Raw genomic sequence first — 11367 nt, forward strand, 5'->3', positions numbered from 1 at the left:
ATTTCGATGCGCCAGCGCGCGTATTATAATCAGATGATGAATTTATTTCGCTCCACAGATTTTAGAGATATTCGTGATTCGCTTGATACTTGTATCAAAAATAGATAGGGTGCCGCGCTAGTCGAGTCTGACCTTTTATAATATTTTCCACGAAGATCTCGATCCTTCGGCGAAGGGGATGACTCGAGTTTGCGCGAACATCCTGATTTTGAGTAAATCAGTGTAACGGTAACGTTTTATCCGGCGAAAACAAAACAAGAGAAGAATAAACATGTTCCGAGACAATGATGTTGTGATCTCGCGTGTTTCGGTTTTATGTTATAATAACAGAATAAAGTAATGTCGAATACTTAAAGATAATTCTTAAAGATAATACAAAAGTTCAATTTTAACGAACTTAAACATACCGCCCGCCTCGAAAGAATCATTTCGAAACAATTTAACGATGGTGAACCAAGCGTTACTATATGAAAAAAACATAAACCCAAAAAAGGAACTTAACCAGTCGAGGCGATGGATACATCTAGAGTTCGTCGTACACTAGTTGGCAGTGAAAGATTAATCAAGTCGCCTTTTCACGATTTTCTAGTGCGATCAGCAACAAACAAATTTTCGTTAACGGACGTTTATATTCGGAGGTAGCAGTTTTGATTGTTACGACGCGGACTAACTTGTCAGAACCCGGATGGCACTGAATGATGCGGCCTAATTCCCACTTGCACGGCGGTAACAACGGATTTCGAATGAGCACGAGTTGTCCGACTTGAACATTTTGAGCTATTTTCTTCTACTTTACTCGTTGTTGCAGGGTGTTTATATAGTCACTTTGCCATAACTTCCAGAACCTTTCGATTAATTGACGAACCAATTGTCAGCGCGTTAGGCGATTTTCGTTTATATTCAGAATTGAAGGTTCTGGACTCGTAGTAAGCGCGGTGCCAATTAAAAAATGACCGGGTGTCAGAGGGTCGTAGTCGTCCGGAGTATCAGAAAGAGGGGCGAGAGGTCGCGAATTCAAGTAAGCCTCGATTTGGCACAAAAGAGTTGAAAACTCTTCGAACGTCAGGGTGTGCGCACCGACCACTCGCCGAAGGTGGTGCTTGACGCTGCGCACTCCTGCCTCCCATAAACCGCCGAAATGCGGGGCGGCCGGAAGAATGAAATGCCACGAGACTTTGTCGCATGCGGTTTTGTTGAGGAAATTTGGATCTCGAATCGCGGCGCGAAATGCAGTTTTTAATTCACGATCCGCTCCGACGAACGTAGTGCCGTTGTCGGAGTATATTGACTCGGGTAGTCCTCTTCGCGCGCAGAATCGAGAATATGCACCGAGAAATGCAGAAGTAGAATATCCGTCTACAATTTCGTAATGAATCGCTCGGGTGGCCATACATATAAAAACGGCGATATAAACCTTTCTGGGCGCTATGCCGCGACCAGACATGGATCGAATGAGAACGGGGCCGGCGTAATCGACTCCGCAGTGTAAAAACGCCCGCGTAGGAGGGGTGACTCGCACTTTTGGCAAACTTCCCATAAGTTGAGTAGGCGCAGCGGCCTTTTCGCGAACGCAAACGACGCATTGGTGAATTACAGATTTTACCATCGTTCGCGCGCGAAGAATCCAGAATTCTCTTCGTAAGGTTGCAATTGTCAGCTGCGGGCCGGCGTGGAGAGAGCGCAGATGAGCGTGTTGAATGATTAGCTTGACTAATGGGTGTGCCGCTAAAATGATCGGATGCTTAACCGGAATGAGTAGCGGCGCGTTTGATAACCGCCCGCCAATGCGAATTAATTGATCCTCGCCGAGGAATGGATTTAAGGATAACAAGGCGCCTTTTGACGGAGTCGGTTTTTTTAAGAAGCGCGTCTTTTTCAAGAGGAAATGTTTCCTCTTGTATTCGTTTGAGCCAAAAATCTCGAGCCGTCCTGAACTCATCAGCTGACAAAGCAAAGGCGGATTCGGCTGGTGTCTCGCGCTGTTTGAGGCGATTGCGGAGAAGTGATGCGTATCTTATAACGTAAGCCGTGACTCTTATGAGTTTAGGCCACGACGAATATCGCGTCGCGAGATCCCACAGTTCTTTAGGTGTTGTAAGATGAATAGCTGCGCGAGCGTTTTGTTCGAGACTCGTATCGATCTTCAAAGTATCGGATAGCGAGGGCCATTCAGAAGCCGGAAGAAGCAGCCATGGTGGTCCTTGCCACCAAAGATCATATGACGCGAGCCGCTCTCCGGAAATGCCTCGCGAGGCGCAATCGGCGGGATTTTCGGCAGTAGAGACATGTCGCCATTGGGCGAATGGAATTCGAGATTGAATTTCAGACACGCGATTCGCGACAAATGTTTTCCACTTCGTTGGATATTGGCTTACCCATTCGAGAACGACAATCGAATCTGTCCAACAGGTACACGGCACGGTTGTCATATGAAGTGATGTACGCACGAATTCCATTAGTCTCGCGAGTAAAACGGCAGCAGCAAGCTCTAATCGCGGAACACTCAATGTCTTAACTGGCGCGACCTTGGATTTGCTAACTAATAACATCGACGTGACTGGTCCCGCTAAAGGCGTGATTCTTATATAAATCGCTGCAGTGTAGGCCGCGGTTGACGCGTCGGAAAATCCATGAAGTTCGCAATGCGCGGTGTCCGCGCCGCGTTGTATCTAGCGATTGAGCTGCAAATTATTGAGCTCGGTTAATGATCCCTGAATGTCTGCCCACTTTTCGATTAATGGAAGCGGAAGCGGTTCGTCCCATTCTAATTTGAGTTGCCACAGTTGTTGCAAGAATATTTTGGCAACGACAGTGACGGGGGTGCTCCAACCCAGCGGATGGAACATTTTTCGCAACGGTAGACAAGATCGATCGCTTCGTGTTAGGAATATCGGTGGGAAACGATACAAGAAACTGAAAGACGTCCAATGATGGACTCCAACTAATACCGAGAATCTTTACTTGCTCGTCTGTTTGCTGCGATTTACTACATGCTAGCCCGTGATTTTTGATGTCGATATCGTTTAAAAGTTTTGGGGTATTGCTCGACCACTTTCTTAAATTGAATTGACCTTGTTGTAACAAAGAGCATAATTGATTTCGAATTTGACGCAGAAGGGGAACGTCGTCAGCACAGAATAGAACATCGTCGACGTAAATATGGTCTTGTAAAACTACAGCGGCCAGGGGAAACGATTCTCCCTCATCTTGGATTAGCTGTCTTAAAACGCGCAAAGCTAAAAACGGAGCCGAAGCCGTGCCATATGTCACGGTTAAAAGTTGATACGCTTGTGCAACTTCCGTTTCACGCGCACTCCACAAGATTCTCTGATAATCGATATCGCGGGGATCGACAAGTATTTGTCGATACATTTTTGCAATATCGGCCGAATAGACGTACCGAAATTGACGCCACCGTAGGATGACCGCGGCTAGATCCGTTTGTAACTTTGGACCGATAAGTAAGGTCGTTCAGCGTCGTTGCGTTAGAAGTGCAACTCGAAGCGTTAAACACGACTCTTAACTGCGTGGTAATGCTGCTGTCTCGAATCACCGGATGATGAGGCAGATAGACGCATTGTTTGGAGGGTAGCGCGGCGTTATCGACTTTCTGCATGTGTCCGAGTCTTTCGAAGTCGTTAAGAAACTCTGTGTAGTCAAGCTTTAATTCGGGTTTCGCGTTGAATCGATGATGCAAATTTTTTAGCAATTTCTCGGCAGTAGAGTAAGATTCACCGATTTCGATGGGCGGGCCGCGCTTAAACGGAAGGCGAACGACGTAACGTCCGTCAGAGCAGCGTGAATACGTCGTGCGAAAGTGCTCTTTGCATTGCTGCTCCTCCGGACTTAATAAAGTTTGTCGAGGGATCTCCTCGATTTCCCAGAATTTTCGTAATTCTAGCTCGAGAGACGAGTTCGAACAATGTTGAGCTGTGACGGTTTTACGCGATGAAGAAGGGGTCGAGGTAGGGCCCGAGAGAATACACCCGAAAATTGTCTTTTGCGCGATTGGTTGCCCATTCTTCCCTTTTCTTACGCCGTCGAGAATTAGCTCGCCATAAAGGTCCGCGCCGATTATTAGATCAATGGGGTCATCGTTTAGAGGTTCGGGATCTGCGAGCGCGAGATCGCTTAAATGACTCCAGTTGATATGAGAGGATACTGGCGGCGGAGAATATTTGGTGAGTGACTTTAAAATCGAGGCTCTGGTATTTAAGGGGGGAACCTGGTTTAGGAGGCTGACAAAATACATAATTTTTAGTATTTTTTTTCTCAGCTAAAATAAAACCAATTAATTCCAAATTTTAGGCACAGTTTATTATACATTTAAATTATGTAAAATAATTTTTTTATTAAAAAATATTGAAGTTTTATTTAAAAAATAAAGCTATATTGATAGCGCCGCCCATTTTTCACTGTGTACAACCTAGCAATCGTAATTTTTGTCTGAAACAAAAAAACCAATTCATTTCTTTAATGTTATATTATTACCTTCTATTTAAACTAAAATATTTTTGAGAAAAGTTAAATTAGATTATTTTTTTTTGTAAAGAAAAGTCGCAATTTTTTCGTGAAAATTGTAACTTCTTTTTTTAAAGTTGTAAAAGTTTTTCAATTGTTGCTTTTCTTTTAATTTTTTTAGTTTAAATAGAAGGTAATAATATAACATTAAAGAAATGAATTGGTTTTTTTGTTTCAGACAAAAATTACGATCGCTAGGTTGTACACAGTGAAAAATGGGCGCTATCAATATAGCTTTATTTTTTAAATAAAACTAATATTTTTTAATAAAAAATTATTTTACATAATTTAAATGTATAATAAACTGTGCCTAAAATTTGGAATTAATTGGTTTTATTTTAGCTGAGAAAAAAATTCTAAAAATGATGTATTTTTCAGCCTCCTAAACCAGGTTCCCCCCTTAAAACCGGGTGAGGTCGATTATACGGCGAAATTCGAATATTAGCGGCGTAACGACAAGTGCCGGCATCGACGCATCCGACGGCGGCAATCGAGATCGGCGTGCGTACGCGGCGCAATTTTAAAGTTCGACTTAACTTTTCTGAGATAAACGTGATCTCTGACCCTTGATCCAGGAGCGCTCTCCCGACTGCGGCGCGCCCATTTTGTGAGCTTACGGTAATGCGGGCCGTCGCGAATAAAATCGGAGGTCGAGACGTAACGTTCAAAGTCGAAAATAATGCTGTTACAGAAGTTGTTTCCGTCGTTTCCGCGTGTGTTGTAATCGGTGTTGAAACGGCGGCGACACTAGGAGACAACGCCGAATCAAGATGCAGCATCGAGTGATGTCTTTTTTGACATGTCCGACAAGAATATTTACTGGGGCACGAGTTTACTGCGTGCTTTAAAGTTAAACAATTTAGGCAGCGTTTAGCTGTCTTCACAATCTCTAGCCGTTGATTCGGATTTTTCTTTATAAATTGTGGACATTTATTAAGGTAGTGGGACGCTTTACATAATGAACACGATACAGTAGCTGAAGTTGAAGCGCTAGCGCTGGTGACCTTTTGCGTGCGTGCTTGTTTGTTTGCATTAGGAACCGCGAACTCTTCGAGAGCGCGAGCGCGCGACGCGATAAATGGATCGAGATCGTCATAAGTTGGTATCGTCGTATCGTCGCCTCCTTTCAATTTCCACGCTTTCCGTGTCGAGTTATCTAATTTCTGCGATATGCTGTAAACGAGGATGTCGCTAAGTATTTCTTCCGCGGTTCTTTTTAAATTTTTGAGCGAAGCAATCGCGCGATTCGCTTTATCTCGAAGCTCATTTAACTCAAACGCAGAATCGCGCGAAACGCTCGGTAGATTGTACAATGCAGAAACATGCACTTCGATTAATCGACGCTGGTTTTCATATCGCGATGTTATTGTTTTCCACGCAATGTCGAAGTTATCAGCGGTAACGGGAATATTCTGAATCGATTCCAACGCGCGGCCTGTAAGGCTTGACGATAAAAAATGCATCCGAGCAAACGCTGACAAGTCTTTATTTTCGATAATAAGAGATTTGAAGCGATCGCGAAAACTTTCCCACTCGTCATACTTGCCCGAAAACGGCGGGATGCGGATGGGCGGTAGATGCGACAAGGAGAATGTTGCAGATGAGCCGAACTGTCGATGCAGGTGATCGGGAGATGCAGGGTGCTTGACGACCGGCTCTATGTCCTCGAGGCACTCCGCCATGTAGTCCAGTGTATCGTTGTAGATGTCTTCGTGGGTCTCGAAACGCTGCTTAGCGAAATAGTCTAACGCGTCTCGTTTTTCTTCCGAAACGTATTGCAGAAGAGATGCATGGGTCTGAAGGCACTGCCCCCATGTCTCCTTTAATACGGACACACGCGAACAAATCTTCGTGCCGGTGTAATTGTTTCTCCCGATTTTTTAAAAATTGTCTAAAGCTCGAGAGATGGAGTATAGGAATGTTTGTTGCTTCCCTAATAGTTCACTCATTTTGAACAATGAAGAGAGTCAAGTCACACAACACTACGTTTAGAGTTCCGCACAGATGCACCTCAATCCGGCTCGAAGGATCAAATTATGTTCGCGTTCGTGTTGTTTGATATGCACGTGCGAATTAGTATGGCTCAGAGTATGGCTCAAAGAGAGCGAGAGGTATCGAAGGCGGGAAAGAAGACAATGTCGTTGAGCTTGTGAGACAAAGCGAGAGAGAAGGATAGAGTATGTTGTGTTGTGAAGCGTCAGCTGATTGAACGCGAGGAACAGAGACCGATGGATTAACTGAGAGAGATCTTGAGGTGTCGGAGTAAAGAAATAATATATTAATTTCGAGGCTTTGTTGCACTTGGGATAAAATATGTTTATTTTATCGAGTCCGACAAGCAAATTATTGGCGGCGATCATTAATCGTGATATATCAGTTTAATCGACATTTTATTTCGATGCGCCAGCGCGCGTATTATAATCAGATGATGAATTTATTTCGCTCCACAGATTTTAGAGATATTCGTGATTCGCTTAATACTTGTATCAAAAATAGATAGAGTGCCGCGCTAGTCGAGTCTGACCTTTTATAATATTTTCCACGAAGATCTCGAACCTTCGGCGAAGCGGGAAGGGGATGACTCGAGTTTGCGCGAACATCCTGATTTTGAGTAAATCGGTGTAACGGTAACTCTTTATCCGGCGAAAACAAAACAAGAGAAGAATAAACATGTCCCGAGACAATGATGTTGTGATCTCGCGTGTTTCGGTTTTATGTTATAATAACAGAATAAAGTAATGTCGAATACTTAAAGAAAATTCTTAAAGATAATACAAAAGTTCAATTTTAACGAACTTGAACAAATGCATTTGCACTTTATATCTTTTGGTTTTCGAACTATAGAGCCAGTAGCATCAAAATGAACAATAATATCAATTTTATCCAAAATATTTATGTTTTCTTCCTTATACATATGTATATAGATACATGAAACGATAAACCTGTATTTTGTATGTAAGGACCGTTAGACTGTTGATCTATTATATGTTGTTGAAATAAATCGGATAAGTTATACGAACGAAGATTCAAATTATTTCTATTATTTTCTTCAGATTTTGCTTTCTGATATGTACTAAGCTTACGTAATTCTTGAAAGTATCCTTCCTGAGGAAGTTCTTGATCTATGTTTTCCAATGTATTTAATTGTAATATCCGAGGAGACATATAACGCATTTTTAACTTAGGTTCGTCTCGCGCTTTACTTCTTAAAGTGCAAAATATAGGCCGACCTTCATGTATTATTTTATTGCATCTTGTACTCGAAGCAAATATATCAATAATAGCATTATTTATATTTGAAATATCAGATTTGAATTGTTGTACATGGCTGTTATATCTGCATTTTGTATATGTCACTAAACAATTTATATTGCGTCGTAAAATTTTAATGGACACGGAAAACTTAATGTATTAATCATTTGATGCTGTATTTCTTCTCGTATTTTATTTTTATTTACAATTTCATATTCATCAAAAATAACATTTCGATGAATGTAAAATCGTCCTTGTAAAACACTAAATTTTTTAAAAATTGATTTTGAATTTTGCTGATTACATTTAATAAATTTGTCACTACTATCGCTATTGCTAGTTGTGTAATTACTATCAGTTGCAGAATCTATTACATTTTTATTTTTCTTAATAATAGTTGAAACATTATCAAGATCGTTATTATTAAATATAAAATACGTTTTGATCGTAATATATATCGTTGTGGCGTATCGGAAATACATATATTATTATATATATCATGTAACTCTCTTGTCATTTGAATATTTTATATTACATCTTTATGTATTAAAGACAAAGGGCTTACAATTTTTGCAAACCATCATTTTTATTATTATCTTGATTAAATAAAGATTGCATCTTCTTCGTATTTATTGTAACGTCGGATCGAGATTGGAATATATTTTATACAATAATATAAATTGTGATATATTTTGTACAATATCTCATATATTTTGATTATTATTCCACATCTTTTTATAAGTCATACATTTTTTATCGTTGAATCTTCTTTTCTGTTTACGAAATATTTTTTGTAGAAGGCATAAGTAATTTAAATAACAGCAATATTAATTATAATACTAACTTTTTATATAAAAGAATATATATTTGAAACAATCATAGCATATTGAAGACAAATATAAATAGTTGTTATTTTAGAACACGGAAAATATTTCCAAAAACTCATTTTATGTTTCAATACGGACTGTTTGACTTTTTATTAAAAATTTGTTTATATTAAATATGTAATATTTCACGTCATAATACTTTAAAATTGTACTTCAGGAATAAGTGTACATTTTTTAGGCATACATATATCAGTTAATTTATTTATTTGCAATATTTTTAGTATTCTCTGAATGAATTTGATATTCACACAAATATTGTTTGGCGCTCACCAATTGTTCGTGTCGTATGTTAGTTTGTCTATTATTGTTATCGCGCTAGTTATATTTTCTTTAACATGTTTGTCGTTTCGAATGCTTATTGTAAATTATTTTGACTTTATTGTAACGTATTGCCGATGGATAGCGAATCGGAGCCCAAAGGTAATCGATTAACTAAACGGTGCTGCCATCGCTATCCATCGATCCAAATTATTGAGTGTGGGAGCACACTACTCGCTTGCCGTGCCTTACAGGAAGAAGGCTCGGACACTTGCTCACGAGATCCGCTCCGGAACACTTGTTCGAATACTGGCTCAGTATCTACACGACTGGTTGCTCATACCTCACTGGAAGAGAGGAGACTTCATCCCTTTGCAGGAGTTGAAATTGCATGGATGGAAGGAACTGCATTCGGCACGCTTATCTCTCTCTCTCTCTCTTACTTACACTGCTTTATCGCTTAACGCTCACTGCATGCTGCACGGAAAAGCTTTGGAGGATCTGCTTGAGAAGCACGAGGCACGCATCGCACGGTGAGTCGCTTACCTTTGCTCATTAATCGCATATGTATTGGTTTAATCTCGCTATCCACGCGGCTTTGCGTAATTATCGTTTTATGTAAAGCATTCGCGTCGCTTTCGTATCGTTTCGTCTCATAAAACGTTCGCTATCATTCGCAATATTCGCAAAGGGGAGAATTGTAGATACCCTCCCCTAACAAATATATTTTTCGAAATTTTGACATTTCAAACTTGTTAAGGATTCAAAGCTTCGAATCTTCGAATCTTCGAAGTTATAAAAAATAATAGCCTTCCCAAATAGCACAGATGATCCTTATGAGTTCGAAAAGGATTCACTTTTCCTAATTCTTTAAGAGTTCACGTAATCTGCTCGAAATGAGTTCAAAAAGGATTCGACATTCAAATTCGTTATGAATTACCGTAATCTGTTCGAAAAAGAATTCAAAAGAAGTTCTTTTCGGTAGTAAAAAAAAGGATTCCTTAAAAGTATATCTTTTGACTTCTTATGGAATTAAATTAAAGTTGTTCTAAAGTTGTTCTAAAGAAAGTCTTATAAAGTATTATATTGCGACAACTTGATTGGCTGATAGAATGAGCGTCAGTTTTTTCACTCGTGCGAAGAAGGCGCGGATAGCTACGCATCGTTTGTGGTTTTGTGTGTGATCGCTCGAGGAGAGGTTGTCCCCGGTCTCATCGGTTTATATGCGGTAAGTGCCTAATGGTTTTTCATGATTATTACTATGATTGCGTTCCGATATTCACTGCCAATACTGAAAATTTATAGTATACATGACGTACTGGCAGTGAATATCAACGCGGTATCTCTGCGGACTACCAGCTCATGTGGTTCGTCTCAATCTATTTATTTAATAAACCTACTATTTTATATACTATTAGTTGTGTATTTGATTTTACAATTTCTATCTACATGTTCCTAGTATTTCACAGAGGATCAGCAGCCATATGGATGACATAACCTTCTTTTTCACTGTAGGGTGTGCCAGCCAGTGCTTTACACTATATTAATATATATATTTATATATGTATAGTGTACTTTATACATTATATATATTATATATATATATATATATATATATATATATATACGAGGGTGGTTTGAAAAGTCCGTGCAAAATCAGAGAAATGGCACCACTGGTGCGTATCGGGGTTATTTTTAGTTAGTAGCATCTCTTGGAAGAACACACCAAGTTTCAGCCAGATCGGTCTATTTCTCTGTGTTTGGCGTTCGTTTGAATTGAGAAAGTCGAGTGATTTCCAAAAAATGGATGAAAGAGAATTTCGTGTGTTGATAAAACATTACTTTATGAAAGGCAAATCGCCTCAGAAGACTAAGGAGAAGCTTGATAAACATTATGGTGAATCTGCACCTTCGATTAGAACAGTTTATAAGTGGTTTCAAAATTTTCGGAGTGGCCATATGAGCACAAGTGACGCTGAACGTTCTGGACGCCCTATTGAGGTCACTACTCCAGAAATCATTGATAAAATCCATGATATGATGATGGATGATAGAAGAGTGAAGGTGCGCGAGATTGCTAGTGCTGTGGGCATCTCGAGTGAACGGGTACATAATATTTTGCATCAACATTTGGGCATGAAAAAACTATCCGCAAGATGGGTGCCGCGATTGCTCACAGTTGACCAAAAACGAAATCGTGTGAGGTGTTCCAAGGACGGTTTGCAGCTGTTTCAGCGGAATCCACAGGACTTTAAGCGTCGTTTCGTCACTGTGGACGAAACATGGATACACCACTACACGCCTGAGACCAAGGAACAGTCCAAACAATGGGTTGCCAGCGGGGAGTCTGCACCAAAGAAGGCGAAGACCGTTCTTTCGGCCGGGAAAGTTATGGCGACTGTCTTTTGGGATTCGCAAGGAATAATCCTCATCGACTATTTGGAAAAGG

The 11367-nt window shown here is 40.2% G+C and overlaps 1 protein-coding gene across 1 annotated transcript; it reads right to left on the minus strand.

Annotated features, from left to right (window-relative positions):
• Window positions 1–871: 871 nt before the first annotated feature.
• LOC145942149 (uncharacterized) lies at window positions 872–6203 on the minus strand. Its single transcript, XM_083048624.1, has 4 exons — window positions 5342–6203; window positions 3401–4113; window positions 2080–2669; window positions 872–1979 (listed from the first exon to the last, which is right to left on the minus strand). The coding sequence occupies exons 1-4, from the start codon at window positions 6201–6203 to the stop codon at window positions 872–874; spliced, it is 3273 nt and encodes a 1090-aa protein (XP_082904750.1).
• Window positions 6204–11367: the final 5164 nt, after the last annotated feature.

The sequence above is a fragment of the Prenolepis imparis genome, unplaced genomic scaffold (assembly GCF_030444845.1).
Source record: "Prenolepis imparis isolate NDT839.2.m4 unplaced genomic scaffold, iyPreImpa1.0 SCAF_10, whole genome shotgun sequence".
Taxonomy (NCBI): domain Eukaryota; kingdom Metazoa; phylum Arthropoda; class Insecta; order Hymenoptera; family Formicidae; genus Prenolepis; species Prenolepis imparis.

Coding starts and splice junctions, on each gene's coding strand:
- LOC145942149 (XM_083048624.1), bottom strand. CDS start 6,203: ATGGCGGAGTGCCTCGAGGACATAGAGCCGGTCGTCAAGCACCCTGCA. Junction 4,114..5,341: donor CGCAGTAAACTCGTGCCCCA/GTAAATATTCTT, acceptor TCGCGCTCGCAG/ATCCCGAACCTCTAAACGAT. Junction 1,980..2,079: donor CTTACAACACCTAAAGAACT/GTGGGATCTCGC, acceptor CGCCTCAAACAG/CGCGAGACACCAGCCGAATC.